General features: G+C 40.1%; 1 protein-coding gene across 4 annotated transcripts in view; it reads left to right on the top strand.

Moving 5' to 3' along the window:
• rabgap1l (RAB GTPase activating protein 1-like) overlaps positions 1-16749 on the top strand; it is a 98856-nt gene that overhangs the window by 55455 nt on the left and 26652 nt on the right. For all 4 annotated transcript variants that reach the window (XM_053431309.1, XM_053431307.1, XM_053431308.1 and 1 more), the window contains exons 14-17: positions 4323-4436; positions 11346-11420; positions 13311-13436; positions 15127-15270. In XM_053431309.1, coding sequence (XP_053287284.1) covers positions 4323-4436; positions 11346-11420; positions 13311-13436; positions 15127-15270 — 459 coding nt within the window. The remainder of the gene's footprint in view (positions 1-4322; positions 4437-11345; positions 11421-13310; positions 13437-15126; positions 15271-16749) is intronic.

The raw sequence follows: 16749 nt of genomic DNA, 5'->3' as shown, positions 1-16749 counted from the left end.
TTGGACACATCAGCAGATTTTATTTTTAGCGGCACGCGTTAAGTAGTTTACCTGTTGTTGAGGTCTGAGTAATGGTCGGTCTGCCCATAAATCCCCCAGGCTACAATTAGAGGAATCCTCTCATTCCCCCTTGTGTACATATCCCCCTGCCCTCTCTTTATCTCCCTTTTTTTCATCTTCTGACTCAGTCCGTCTCTCTCTCTCTCTCTCTCTCTCTCTCTCTCTCTCTCTCTCTCTCTCTCTCTCTCTCTCCCCCCAGCCTTGCTCTTTTCCTCTCCCACTCTTTTTTTTCCTTGGTTCCATCTCCTTTTCTTTCCTGCCTTGTTTACTGCCTTCAGTCAGTCAGTTTAAAAGACACCGGGGGATAAATCTGACAGTTACGCACACGCACAGACACACACACACACACACACACACACACACACACACGCACACACACACACACACACAGAGTAAGTCAAATTCCGACTGATACTGTACAGTGTTGATGTAATCTCCCTGCTTGTGCTAATGCTTTTTTAATCCTTCCATATTTATTATATCTACTTAGTATTTTGTGCTGATGTATAGCATTCAGGCTCATCTGTTTACGGTATAAGGACAGTGTATGTATGTGGGCTGGAATGATATATAATATTCTATGGTTTCAACTGACAGCTAAATGTCAGGAGGAAGGTTTGCATCTACTTGATTCCACAGACTTTTGTGCTTTCTTGCATTCAGCAGTGCACATTGTTTGTGTGCATGTGTTTGGACTGCGGGGCATGCTCTTATGAATATGTGTATATAGTACCATTTTACACAGGCTTTACGGTCTAATAGGCTTCTATAGTCTTGCCTTGTCACTCCTCTGGAAAAGCTTACTGAAATTTGCATGCACTGGTTTTGCCACTCGGGAAATATCCAACAGTCCTTTTTGTTACTGGTGTAAATCATCACACCAGAAACCACCCACCGTCCACTGTTTTTAAGTTCAAAAAGAAGAAAATACAAACTAGGAGGATTACCTGGAGCCAAGTCTTTTCTTCAGACATGATGCTGCCTCTCTGTTGCAGCCGCACATCCCCTGTCCCTATACCCCTGTCTGACAATGGAACTAAAGCATGGCTAACAGTCTTCTCGATACCTCTGTCTCTCTCCATTCATTCTCCTGTTGGGATGGTATAGCAATTTCCAGACTAAAGATCTTTTGGATGATGGAGGCAGTGCTGACGGTGCTGAGCTCTCGGCTTGTAACTGTCACTGACAACATCCAACTCTCTCCTCATTTTCAGAAGATGAAAATGAGGAGAGAGTTGGAAGTGTCTCCCCTCGCCGCTCTATATGCAAACATTCACATTTCTGTTCCTTTCTGCAAAGAGCAAATCATGATGTTTTCAGCCAGATGTGCGTGATAAAACGTTTTTTTGTGTGCTTGTTTGTCTGCACAAGTAGAGACAGGACACATTTGTGTTCACACAGGGAAAAGAGTATGACCACATCCAGAGTGATGGGGTCTCAGGATGTAATGAGGATACATTTAGGTGCGTTCAGACCTGTACGTAATGATGACCACTTGTAAACTAGAGCACTGTGATTGAGAAGTGATGCTGCTGATGAGGCTGCAGTTTCTCCAGAGCACCTCAGCCTCCCTGCAGAGATTCACCAGCTTCAACACACACACACACACACACACACACACACACACACACACACACACACACACACACACACACACACACACACACACACACACACACACACACACACACAATGAATATGTGCATGTTAATGACAAATCTCACTTATTCTGAGCCTATGAGTCTTCGTCTGTGGTGATAGTGACAGTTTCATCGAAATATATATGGAGCAGAATGTTTATACAATAATGATATTCAACTAATGAAAATAAGTATATTCTATTTACATTCCTCTTCTCCCCTTGAGACTATTGAAGCCCAAAACATTACAAAATGTGAAAAATCTAGTAAACAGTTATAACTACAGACTTCTCTACAGTAATATATATATATTTTTTCCAAAGCTCAGCAAGGCTCCTGTTATTCAGATCTTTTAATAGCAGGTAGAGTACGTTTGTGCTGGAAATGTGTGAACCATCACTCAGAAGAAATGCATATTGAGACCATAGGGCTTAAATGTATTTTCCTGTTTGCTTCCTGCATTGCAAATGAGGGAGGATGAGGCACATACATGGGGCATAATGGAGGGGGAAGCAGAAAAGTGATGGAATTTAAAGAAAAGGGGAAGCAGATTTGGAAATGAAATAGAAGAGATGGCACTTTAGAAGATGAAGTAGAAAAGAGGGGAGAAGATGGCAGTAGGGAACAGGAAGAGATAAATGACAAGAGGAAAAAAGGAGATGGTAGTTTAAGAAGATAATGAAAAATGCAGAGACAGAATAGAGAGAAGACATATAAATGCTTCCTAACAAGATGGGAAGTATAAGGGAGATCGAGCAGAGTACAGAGGACGTCCTAGCCTCATTTTTTGTGCTGTTTTTTTTTTTTTTTTTGAGTAATGAGGCTGTTAATTATTAGAGGCATGCATGGATAATTAAATCAAAGTGTTTACAACTTCCACTGTCAACCAGATTCTGAGTGGTGCTCGCTGATATTGCCATGGTAATTACAGTGTCGTGAATGAGTTTATTGATGGACCCACTCATAAGAGTAAAACATTAATCATGAGTCTCTAATTATTTTAAAAGTTAGGTTTTTTCTTGCTTAATAATTGATTAAACTTCTCTCAGGTTGGTGCTGGCAAGTTAAGACAACCCCGAACACATAAAAAAAAAGTCACAGCCTACATTCCTGACAAGCTTCTTTTCTTCCTCTTTGCCGCATAAGGAACACAATGTAAAACTGTTAGTTCCATTTAATACACAGAATCACACACACCACCTCCGCGCGACAAATCTCATTAAAGCATTACACACAGTTGTGCCAGCAGCCTCTATCAAACCCTTTGCTGTGTGTATGTGTGCACACATGTACAAAATAAGCATAGTGTAGGATTTTCTAATAACGTGGCACACAAGAGTTATATTTAGATGATTGTTGAATCTAATATCAAACATAATCCAGGAGTAATCACAGTAGAATGTCACAAAGTGCGTGACTTATTATTTTCAATAGTCAGTATTCTGTCATAGACCTTTAGTTGTGGCTGGTTCTGTTTTTGCGATTTAGAATAATATATTACATTTCTTTATATAAATCTTGTTTTTTAAAATGACAAAGCTACAGCGAAACTTACAATATAGATGTTTTTAAATGTCCAAACAAAATACAATACATTTTTTAATGGTTCACCTGCAAAAATATATATTTGATTCATTATCAAAATGATTGCAGATTCATTTTCTGACAGGTTCACAGATTTTAAGTCAGTCTTACAACAGCGGTTAGGCATCAGTATGTACAGTATATGGAAACAGGTTTCTATGTACATATGGACACTTAAACAGGTTGTGTTTGCTGTGATCATTCCTCCTGTTCATGCTGACCATTAAGAAATCCCTTCCTCACCTTCCAGTGGAGGAGATGGGGAACAAAGTCCACAGTCCTCCTTACGTGCAAAAATAAGGGACCTCTTGAACTTTCACAACAAAAGCATGACAAATCTGCAATGATTACCAAACGTGCAGCAAACTGCCTTCTCCCTCTTACTTTAATACCCCCCCCCCCCCCCCTTCTCCTCTCTCTATTGTCTGGAAACAAGAAGAGGGGAGAAGCATGACAGATGAAATTTCTCACTCACACTTGCTCTTGTGCACACAGTCTCACAGTTTGTCTCTGAGACACACAAACGCACATCAAGGTCAGTCAGGCTCAGGCTTGGTTTATCTGCAGCTTGCAGTGAGCTGTTGGAGAACGCTGCGCTGCCAGTCTCCTCTCTGCTTTCTGTTTGTACTGCACGCGTGTGACAGTGTGCAACTCGCTGTGTTTGTGTGAGACTAGAAAGTGAGAAGGAAATGGCAGATTGCCTGTGTATGTATGTGTGTTAGTAATTGAGGAGCACACAGGAAAACATGTTTGGTATGTGTGTATGTATGTGTACCCCTTCCGTGGCTCCGGATTACAAAGACTATGTGATTGAGGCCTGGGGAGTGCTGTTGCAGGAGGAAAGGGACAAACACTAATACACACACGCTCTGCATCATAGCTGTGATTAATGTATTTGTTTGTCATTTTACTTGCCTTCTTTTGTAATATATATACAGAGCGTCATCTCTGAATTAAAAAAACATGGATATCAGAATAAACAGATGTCGATATTTGCCTGGTCACATGTTTATAGCATGTACTCAATGTGTGTTGCAGGATTCAGCCCAGGAAGGTGTGATCACCCGCGACATCCACCGCACCTTCCCTGCACACGACTACTTCAAGGACTCTGACGGAGATGGACAGGATTCTCTGTACAAGATCTGCAAGGTGAGATTACTGTTTTGCGATTGTGGAGGGACACTGATCGAGTAACAAAGATGGCTGTCAGTTACATCCAAATACTTTGAAATGACAAGGAACTGAATTTAGATCCAACCTGCATTGGATTGCACAGTACTGTAATTCTGTGAGAGCAGAAGTTAATCCTGAAACTAGTGCTTAACATTTCAAATTTGTGCCCGTCCCTCACAAGCCAACTATTAGCTTTTTTTCTCTCTCTTTGTGGTCTGGCAAGGCTCAGTAAGAATTTGCTTGGCATTCAAAGTTGGCTCAAAAATCTATATATGATTGACAGTACCCGCATTTTACTGAGACATATCCATGAATCTTTCCTACATGACATAAAGGACATCAAACCCCTCAGTGGTCATTTATCTTTTCCTCTAATTCTAAGTGAAAGAATACAGTGGCTACCACCAAATTCGTCTTCTGACCATTTGATTCTGAAAGATATGTTGCATAGTTTAGATTTGGATGATTTGGGGAGATAATTAATAAAGATAAAATATATATAATTTTTATATATATATATATATATATAAAATATGATAACCATGAATATATTAATAATTTAAACCATTTTGATTGTGCTGCCAGGCCGATTGATCTTTGAGGCTTTGCAGGGGATCTGAAAAGAATAAACTATATAAACGTAAAAAATGATGCCAATATCCCATAGCTTAATTTTATTATAGGCACCTTTCAAAGCAACAAGACACACAGGCTACAAATCATCTACTTTTTATAATCAATCAAAAAGGTCAAAACAATCCCACCATAACCAATAGAAACGTTCAGAACAAATATGCCAGTTTGAAAAGTTGCATCTTGAGATGAGAGAGATTTAATATTGTGAATTTAATAGAGGGATCACAGGCGAGGGGCAGAATGACCAAAGGCTCTCGACCCCATGGTAGTTAAGTGAGCAGATGCTGTGGTGAGCTGCTGGAGAACAAGAGTAATATGTTTTATGGAAGCAGTTCTGGTAATAACACGAGCAGCTGAATTCTAAACCAAATGGAGTTTGTTTAGAGACCATAGAGAACAGTGTTACAATAGTCAACAGGGAATGTAGTAATGGTTTGATTGAGCATAGCAGTGAGTGCCGCTAGGTGCATGCGATAGACAGAGGGAATTAATATTGCACAGATAGAATTGCATAGACTGAACAACATTGTTAACACTGTCTTTCAAATGTGTGCTTGGAAAGATAGTGTGCTATCCGAGATGACAACTTACATTGTATTGCTTGTTTAAGAAAATGGTAGGGGAGTCAGGATTCGATTTCTAGTAAATATCAGGACATGTGGGCTGTAAAAGAAGCCTCGGTAGATATATAGAGCCTGGTGTCATCTGCATAACAGTGAAGTGTAATGCTGATTATCATTTGAATTAATTAAATTTTGATCGTGGCCAAAGAAATATTATTTAAATGAAACAAAGGAGGTTTCAGCGATTCCAGTGGAATCTGAGAATTTTATGTGAGATGGTACCATCAAGAAATAATCAGGAAGTCTGTGACTGTTTTTAAGAGAGAAAGTATTTTAGAGAGAAATAGTAAAGTTGATGTAATCAAAGTCGTCTTCATGGTCTTGAAGATTCAACCATGTTGAGAAATGCCCTCAAATGAATTACCATGTATAACACGTTCTTAGCATGTGATAATGTCAAATGCTATGATATATTGAAAACATAGAAACGTGCAGTAATGAACAACCATTTCTGCTGATCCTTTGAGGATCCGCCACAAGCTTGGTAACAAAATAAGACAAAGCAGCATTAAAATGGAAAAGTAAAATAAGTGCTATAAGGTGAGGCTCCCAGTGAGAGCACACGCGGTGCATTTTATTCCGACAAATGCCAAGGTCAGCATCACTGTAATGTATTAAAGCCAGTCTTAATCTCTGTCACTGTCCTGCAGCTCTGAACTCAACAAACATTTCGATGCACAGATGACCTTGCGTTGCTCTGAAGTCCAGTATATCCCACAGCTCTGTCAAAAACAGAATACACTAAATGTGACACACACACACAGCTCCTGTACATTTTCTCTGTGTTCAACGGGCGATTACTTGCACCTGTACTTAACCTGCCACTACATCAGCTACTAGGTTCTTCAAATATTGGAAAAATATTAAATAGAAATGAAATTGTCTACTTTTATCATTAGAGACATATTTCAATAACTGATGCAAACAGTAGTTAGATGCTAAAAGTTTAAACTCAGTAGTTATGTAATGAACAGAAATGTGTGCACACAAAGCTAAATTTGTGAAAGGATTCAAAAGGAAGCTGTACGTATTACACAAGTATAGATACTGTACAATAGACATATTCATAATAAAAGGTAGTTGTCGACGGATGAAGTTGAACTTTTCCTCCTTTTATATTTTTCCTGGTGATGCAGAAGTGTAGTATGGCCAGTCAGCGCTCAGGGAGAACCTGTCAGGAAGGGTTAGCATCCAGTTTAGACCCAACTAGGTCAGTGGCGAGCCCGCCTTCATTTGTATGCAAATCCATGTAGATTTGCTGCTGATAAGGTTGGTTGGATCTTGAGGCATGAGTGGGTTATAGGCACAGAGGATCCAGGACAAAGTTTATATTCATCTTCATATCTTACTCAGTAATAAGCCTGGAGTCTTATTCTCTAACCTTTATTCTGCAGGGAAGGTCACCTGAGCCCCATGTTCTTTTTCAGTGATAATACGCTTCATTCTGTTAATGCTCCACTCAGGAACACACTTCCAGCTAACCTGTACAACCTCAGACTGTCTGCTGTTGGTCTCTCACAGGACCTGCTGCAAGAGTCAGGGGCTAAGAGTCCAAGAATATCACTAACAGTGGGTTTTCAGGGAGGGAGGAGAATATTGTTCTCCCAGCTGCTCTGGCGATTCAGGAACTGTGACTCTCGGATAAATGGATGAAGAAGATCTCTTCTCTATTTCCATGGACACTGAATTCAAACAAAGCTGGGGGAAAACGCAAACATGATAACGCATTAACATACCTCATCAACCGAGCTAATGTTGCGTATCCCAGTGATCACTGAGTATTTCCATGCACACGTAATTCAAGATACTAGTTTATAGCCTGGTTACCGCCATTCTGATCAGACTGCCACATACGTGTAAAAAGCATGCCTGCAGAAACTTAAGGTTTGCCTGAACTGACCCTTGACCTATAAAGACAAGTATCTGTTACTACTGTAAACTGAACAGGTAATGTAACATGACAGAGCTACATATCTCAGACGAAAATGTATTTACAGTCAAAATGTGTATGTTTTCACATGTACTGTTATTCAATACTTCACACACAGAAATCATCACCCTGTCAGCTAGTTTACTTATCTTTTTAATATAGTCGATGAAACACCTGTCTGGAGTGTTCAGATATTAATTATCGTGTTCAAGGACACTTTGACAGCCCAGATGCCCACTAATAGTCACTGTTGCAACAGAGACCCGAAGCCATGACTCCACATGTGGCCTAGACTCTCTTTCAGTCACTGCAATCTGTCATTCAGCATTTCTTTTGTCAGCCTGAGGTATCTGAGGTTTCTTTTCCATATATTGAGATAAACCGGTATCAGCTACAGACCTTATGCTGTAGAAGCTGAAACCTTCCAACTGCCCTGTAGTCCTCAGAATTAAAGCCCGAACAATTTATCATCTGACCGATAAGAATTGGATGATATCAGCTGTTATGAAAACTTTTATTTTACTTCATCTTCACTTTTCACCAAATCAATGACTGATAACATATTTTTACTTCTGAAACATTTTGTGAAAATTTGTATAGAAAGTAAAAGGTATACTTATTTGTTAGGAGAAACTATATATTGTAATAATCTATCCCTCTGAGCCTATTATCCGCATCAGGCTAACTAATTTAAATTTCACCCACCAGGACCTCCCCCATCCATCTGTCAGCACGCACTTCTCCAAACCGAGTTGGGGAAGTGTGAATGCCACACTCCATCAAGCATGTCAGCTTGTAGATTACACTCCAGACATATCCACAAGACTTCTCCATTACCTCCACATCCAGCTTCAAATTAGCTGAACAGATCAGCAATGTAGCTCTGGACGTCCACACACATTTTTCAAGCATGGAGAGGGGGTAATAGTCTTTTAGCCCTATGTAATAGTGGGTTTATAATATAAGTATTATATATATATATAGTTATGGTTAACATACATATCAAAGTCTCAGCATCCTGCCAGCATGACTGTCAGGAAGATATTGAAGTTTTACCAGCTTAATCATTTAAAATTGCTTTGGATAAGGCTGAAAACCACATTATATTTTGAATTAAAATTGTGTTTTGTTTACCACCACCATCACACTATACCAGGACTAGTTATGGGGAATAGGATTAAAGGAAATCTCTTGTGTTCAGTGGTTTTGTGTTTACACATCCTTGTGCTGACCCGGTGGGGAACACCAGGCGTAACAAATGAGGACTGGGATTAACAAATGTGGACTGGGATTTTCAGACATTCTGAGTGCGGCCAAATATATTTTATTTATTATTATTTAGCCTACTGTATTGGAACTATGATGGATTTTTTAATTTAAATACTTCCAAACAAGTTACACAGAGTGAAGGTTGAATGGTTGAGGCATGTAAGCCTCCTCCCTGGATCCCTGTTTACACTGTGATTGCTCATTAGCAGCCCGGAAGGTTAGGAGACAGCACTGGTCCTGAACCGTCATCTGAAGTTCTGACTTTAATAAATAAACCAACAAGGTTTCTCACCATCCGTAAAGACAGCTAAAGCTTGGAAAGTATGAGCAGTCCATGTCTTTACCGACGACAATCACTGAATCAGTCTTTCCATCCCCGGCGTCAGCTTGTCTCCATGGTGATTGATCTGCATACTTTATGTTGTTGGTGCCATGAAAGTGAGCAACCATAATCAATATTATTATAATATCCATGTATCAAGTATAATGTTAACACTTAGTGACGATGAAATCCTGTCTGAATCTTAAGCTCCCTTCAGAAAGACAGAGCTTAAGAGTGGGTTTCAGTTCTGTCCGCTCCATCTGTCTGCAAATAAGTAGCTGTTTACTACTTGAATGGTGATAATAAGTCAGTGTTAATAATTCGCCCCCTTAGTGTCATTAAAACAGTTATTGCAGGTTAAGAACTCAATCGTCTTTTTGAAATAAATGCCTGTGTGTAATACAGAGTTGTTATCCAGTGGAACAGTATAGTACACATCTCATTCGACTCTTTCCCGATTTTCCAGTGGACCGTACTGTGATTTATTTTTCCTTTATGCCTATGTACTTGTCCTCAGAATGTCTGTTTATTTAAGTGGACATCAAATATTGGTGTTATGTTATTAGATACAGAGAATTAGCTGTATAGGGGAGAACAGAGGGACACAGCCTCCAGGGTAATTCCTCTGAAAGAAGGAAAAACCCTGATATTAGAGAGATCTGATCTCTGAGGAAATGTCATCTGTATACTGATGCTCTGACAACCTTCACATTAGAGTGATAAGACTTCGGACGGCCGGAAGATCAACAAGGCACTAAGCTTTTAAGATAAAATGAGATGACTTGTCACAGTCTCCAAAAGGTTTTTTGAAAAGATGCAGCTGAAATTCCAGTGGGTATTAGAAATATTACCAAACCATGCGGGCGCAAGAAAGTCATATTTCAGGATGAGTCAAAAACTGTTTATTGCTCTTCTTGATCTCTTATCCTAACCTCTGTTAGACAGAAAGTCATTCTAGCAACATACCCAAACATAACTAATGCTTTATGTAGCAGGTAAAATGACGGGCTGTTAAAATGTCAGCTGACACTCATCCCCCTTCCCATTGCCTTAGTGCAAGACATTAAATACGCAGCTGCTTCACTGGAATCGCACATCCACTGGTGTCACTTTATCAGAATGTGGCTGAAATGTGCTGCCCCCAGACGTTGGTAACTGTGTGACTGTGAATATAGGTAATTGTGTAACCAAAACACAATTAAATTGAATCCTAAGTAGCCTTTGCCAATTTCCAGCATCTCAGGAATCAGAAATGAAAATCTGCTGTTGTTCTTTAATTCATCTTGGCTCAACAAAGCCCCCAATAAACAAGCCTTTGGATCACATCATCCATTCAATGAGAGAAAGATATTCACACTTGCATCAGGGATGTCACTTCCATGGTGATGGTGTAGTTTCTGAGGTCATTAGCACCTGTGTGAGCCAACCAGTGTTCGGCTTGTGTTCAAACCACCCACTGAATAGTTGGTTACGTGGGTGTTAGTGTTCGAGAGACTAATTCTGATCCGCCTGGTGTATTTAAGATTAATTCAGCTGTAAGTGAAGCCATTATCACATCACAAGTTATTATTCTGTTCAATTCCAAAAAGCATAATTGTTAATTTCTCACGACTCTGAAATGAAATTCTTCCCTCCAGGATGTAGATAATAGAGTTGTTTTGATAGACAGATGCTTTGTTGATCCTCTGGGAAATATATCTAGTAGTTTATGTGACGGTTACAAAGAAAAGCTGCACACAGGCGTACAAGAAGGAAACATGAGAATAGTAATCGAACAGTAAAACAAGCATAGATAGAGGACAGAGTAAAATACACAAAAAGGATAAATATATAAGCATAAAAGAAATGTATGAAAATGTAAAAAAGTATGTATGTTGAATGTGTTTCTTTATTGTTATGGTCCCGGGGATGGTGAATTATTTGTACATTTGTTTTTCCAAGATCATGTTAAAGTGGAAGGGAACATACAGAGTAAAGTGGCAGTTGCAAGAATACAGCATCAGCGCCTTCGTTTTAAACCATATTTATTGATGTCTAGGATTTCTGGCTGAGAGAATAACCAAAGTAATTTTTTTCCCCTGTCTCCTTTCCCTTTTTCCTAACAGGCCTACTCTGTCTATGACGAGGAAATTGGTTATTGCCAGGGTCAGTCGTTCCTCGCTGCCGTTCTCCTGCTGCATGTGAGTAAACATGTCATCCCTCCATCCATCTTTTCTTGGTCAACAGAATGCATTTGATAGATCTATATTGTAGACAGATACAATACACACACACGTAGACTTTAGCTGAGAGAAATAACGCATCAATTTGCAATATATTGCAAATCGATATACATCACAATCTATAACATCAAACACTGTGGATGCTTTTACTTGTCTTGTACTTTCTACCTAAACATTTATCCTTTACATTTACTGGAGAACCTCTCGTGCTTTTCCCTTGTTTTCAAAGTAAAAGCTCTCTGAAGCTGCTGGAATGTTCACGTTCTACTAAACAGTCTGAGGACAACAGTGAAACAAATAGTCAAGGCCAACACCACTACAAAGAAAATATGTCGTTATTGTGCGGCTGCATCTTCACCAGACCAGCTCTACAGAAACCAAGTCTGTTAGCTCTGACAAGGTGTAATAAAACAGAACGGAAGACAAAATCACGGACACACCAGAGGCTCAGGGAACGAGACAGGCAGAGAGAAAGAATGTCTCTGGCTGAAAAGAAAGTTGCTGACCGCTCAAATGAAAACAGCAGAATGATTTGGATGAATAGACGGAGTGAGAGAATGTTAAAGGAGGAAAGGCTGAAAGCACGAGACAGGGTCATATCAGAAAATGAGGAGGGACAAAGAGTTGGAAGAGGCATTCATTCACAGGCACACGTTTGTCCTCAAGGTCACAGGCAGTCGCCGGGCTCCATATCTCCCTTTCACATACGTGTTGAAGTGAACTTCTTTCTGTGCGTTGTTCAGCGTTTTTTTATGCATGTGTTGCAACTTGTCTCCGTAAAACACACTTGAATTTTTGTTTGATGAGCCGTTGAAAGACAGATGGGGGAAGAGACAGGGGAGTTGACTAATGGAGGCGGGACTCCCGAGTGGAGGAGAGAGGGCGGTGGAAGTTTGGTCGACGTCCAAACGACAAGGGCAGCAAAGGTTAAAGAGTAGGAAGACGGAGGGGGAGTGGAGAGGAAGGCAGAGGTCTGGAGGAGGTGGAGGGAGGAGGGAAGGAAAGAGAAGAGCTGCGGAGGAGGAGCACGTTCAAGACAAATAACGAGGTGTAGCGGAGAGGGACGTAGAAATCAGAGGAGGGTGGTAGAAGAAAACAGTAGAAGTTATCGAGAAGGAGGCTGTAAATTTTAGGAGGGGCAGTAAAACAGAGAGGTAATGGAGGAGGAGGAGGGAGACAGGTTATAGAGGAGGAAGAGGAAGAAGGGCGAGGTTGTAGAGGAGATGTCAGGAATATTAATAGGGGTTCAGCTTTACCTGCAGGAGCCCATTCAGCCCCAAACACATACTGTCACTCTGATTAAATATCACCTCACAGTGTGTGTATGTGTGTGTGTGTGTCTGTGTGTGTGAGGGGAAATAAATCCATATAGCCTCACAGATGCACACACACACACACACACATTGATAAGTTTTCTCTCATGGCTCTTATCTTCATTCATCTGAGCCACATATACACTGAAACATGCAGAAACTGTGACATGTTCACTTATAAATATATTTTCACACGGTTGCTAACTGTCCTCTCAGATAATTTTCACCTTCTTCTGTCTTTCCTTGTGTATTGAGAGCTCGTCAGATATGTCAGAAATGAAATTCATCATTTGCTTCAAGGGGCAGATGGGTGGAGTTTACCCAAATCTTTGTAAATGAAATGTGACTCTGCCATAACTATAACTGACTTGCACATAATAAGAGTGAATCTGTTTCTTTTCTTGAAGTCTCTGTTCACCAAATGTCCGGAAGAGCTCTCAACAAAAGTTACCCAGTTTGCTTTGGTTGCGCGAGACGCTCTAAACGTTTTATTCTTGTTCAAGGTTCATTCGTTAATATGGTCCTTTTCTTTCAGATGCCCGAGGAGCAGGCTTTCTGTGTGTTAGTGAAGATCATGTATAAATACGGCCTCAGAGCTCTCTACAAGAACAACTTCGAAGATCTTCACTGCAAGTTCTTCCAGCTGGAGAGGCTAATGCAGGTTGGTGATGCAGTTTGCTGGATTTGAGATGTAATGGAATGTATTAATACAATGCAATAACATAGTGCTAGGAAGACGACCCTGGTTATCAAGTGGGACAAGCTGCTGATTTAGGAAATCACCCCATTATTTGGTCCCATTTCATTATTCTTATTTATTTAAAGGGACACCAATTTAGTGTTGATACTCTTATAATTCTGTATTAACAAATAAAACTCAATGCAGCAGGCCCTGAGGTCCTTGTTGCCCAAACCTCAGTCCAAGTGTATTCATTGATTGTTTATCCTCTCAGTTTATTCATCACACATTTTTTTTAGTCACCTCTGGCTACGGCTGAAGAAACCATTAATCTCTCCACTTGGTGGCTGGATTTAAAATGCTTCAGCCTCAGGGTCCACTACTATTTCAGCTAAAAAATGAAAAAAGTTTATCAGACTCTTCGGCCATGTCATAAATGTGAATGCCATGAAATTTGCTCGACATCACCAGCCATCCGTCTTGGAGATTTCCTTTACACGAGATTTGATTTGATTTTTACTTTCCGAATAAATGTCCCCTGGGTTGTTTCATTTAATTACTTACTGAGTGTAAGGTTTGTACAATGAACCAATAGTGGACACCATTAAAAGGAAAAGACAAGCAGACAGCAAATAGTCTCACAAACTGAGTTAAATCATATCCACAATTGTAAAGCTCATATTGCATTTTCAACGGGCTTTACTCACACTGATTTCCTCAAGACAAAAGTAATTGAATATCACAGTAAGTCATTAATGTTCTGTATGTTCCGGACCTGCAGTCTCTCTATATGACAAACTGCATTCTGTCCGTCTGTGTGCAGTCACATCTCTTACTCAGGTATTACAGCCTAGATCCAAACACTGAGTTGAGTTAAATGGTCCTGGCTCAGCTACCAGTCGTCTCTCAGCACCTGGATCAACTCGGTTAGCACTCAATTAGCATCGACCTAATGAAATCAATGTAAGGATGTTAGCATTGACTGCTAATTATTGGCACTTGGGCGGGAGCTCACTATCTGATCCAGTCAGGTGTGATGTGGCATTGGTAAGTGTTAGCTGCCAAAGTGGATTTCCATCAAGGCTAATTGAATCCTGTATTCTCTGTACATGTGTTGACACTGAGGCAGACGCACACTTTTTCTGCAGCTCTATTTTTCTCCTTAAGTAAAGTTGATAAACGCTAAAAAAACAAAAATATGGTGAAGAAGGGGAACGAAGTGTGAAAAAGATAATAATGAGAGTAAGAATTTTCCTCTTAATAGATATGAAAGAAAATATAATGACACCAGAATTTACGGTATTAAATTCAGGTGTTCTTTCACTATTTATATTATACACATCAGATAATGAAACCACTCAGCTCTGCAAACCTGGATTTTGAAATGTCATTGCAACCTTAGTTTTAAAAATCCTCAGTACAATAAAATGCTTTCAAATTAGATGTTAAACAATGTGTGATGTACAAGTGATGTCTCTTTTATATTATTTGAACTGTTTTATGTGTCTTTTCTTGCTGCACTCTTGAAAGACATCATAATCTTTGAGACGGCATGATTTAATAAAGTATGAGTAAAAATGAAGTAATTTCAAATTGAAATGACAACTGGAGCCTCATACTTGTATTGTTGTAAATGCTGTTTTATCTCACACGATTCTGCTCCTCCTGACAGGAACAGCTTCCAGACCTGTGGTCCCACTTCCAGGAGCTGAACCTGGAGGCGCACATGTATGCCTCCCAGTGGTTTCTCACCCTCTTCACTGCCAAGTTCCCCTTGTGCATGGTGTTCCACATCACCGACCTGCTGCTCTGCGAGGTACAACTTGACTCACGGCCCTACTTTGTTCTTCAAATACTGGAGGAGTTGTTTGTTTCACATTGTCCAGAGTCAACTTCTGTAAAGATGAAAATACTACCAATGTGGAAGTAAAGGGTTGGGGTCATGGGAAGGGAAGTGGTGAGGTCCCCAACCATCACAACAGGCGGACAGGGACATGAAAGGAAAGAGAAGGATGGATAGATAGCAGTTTGTTGAACTTTACTTTTACCAGCAATCAGTATTTAGAAGGTAGAAAGCACCTTAGACTAAGTGGTATCAGCATTCATCCATCTACCATCTGCCCTTCTTAATCAATAGAGATGCCCGGATCAGGCTTTTTAGGGTTGAAACTATCACAGATTGAATTAAGTCAGTAGGATCTGGTGACCCGATCACTATCACAGCTTCCTTCTTGCTCTTAGGCACTTTTACAGGAAGCTCCTCTGAAGAGTTCTTCCTCTTCTCGGTATTCCACAGTACTCTGTGACTATTGTCATTGTGAAAGTCATCGATTTTTTTCTTCTACCGCATTCTGTGATATTTTGCAGCGATGTCCTTGTCTTTAAAATGGATTCCCCGTACATCAGTGAGATCACAGTGGAGCTTGAACAGTCAAATGAGAAAGAAACCATTTTATAAAATGCTCTGAGATGCTTCACAGTTGTTTAAGCAGATGTGAAACAGTATGAAAAGCAGTGGGAGGTGAAGCATTTATTTAGCATAAAAACTACATTCCAACACACTGGCATTGATAGGGAAGATACAGAACTTCAAAAAATAGAGAAATTCCCTAGACCACTTTACTATAATTGTTGCCAGGTTAAAAAATTTTGACCGAATCATCTAAACTGCAGCTGAGTAATTTGGGAATTTAGGTGAAGACAGAAACAGGTTTTCAACTGATCGCCACCTGCTGGTGAGGTGGATCCGGTGGCAGGTAAAGAATCTGGAGCTGGAGAATGCAGATGTGTTCAAATTTGTTTTAAATCTTAAAGTTGAAAAGTTCCTTAAAACAGTGAAGTCATAAAACTCTTTGTCTTCCTCTCTTTTTCCATCCTTCTCTCATTCTGCCTTCCTACCTCACTTTTTTCCCCTCCCTCCTTCCCTCCCTCCCTCTGTTTGCCTATCGGCCACAGGCTGAACAATTAAAAGGTTCCCAGGTTTTTCTCAACCAATGAGCCGCATTATGAGAATCTGCTCGTTAAACCAGAACTCTTATCTCTTGCATCCGTCCTGTCAGGAAGGATGCGCCCCCCCCCCCCCCCATGTCGAAATTCTCTCCACCATCTTTATCATCAGTTTTACTTGTTTGCATCATCATTTTTTACTCCTCTTGTTTTCTCTTCTTTCTTTGTTCTGTCACTCTCTCTCTCTCGCTCTCTCTTTCCACCATCTTGTCTGTCGTCACCTTTATTAATCGCTCCTATTCTCTCTTACTCAGCCGCAGCTTTCTGCTTCTCAAAAGTTTTGATTTTC

The sequence above is a fragment of the Pleuronectes platessa genome, chromosome 9 (assembly GCF_947347685.1).
Source record: "Pleuronectes platessa chromosome 9, fPlePla1.1, whole genome shotgun sequence".
NCBI classification, from domain to species: domain Eukaryota; kingdom Metazoa; phylum Chordata; class Actinopteri; order Pleuronectiformes; family Pleuronectidae; genus Pleuronectes; species Pleuronectes platessa.
The sequence above is the reverse complement of the archived record's forward strand: the minus strand, read 5'-3'. Positions and strand labels throughout refer to the sequence as shown.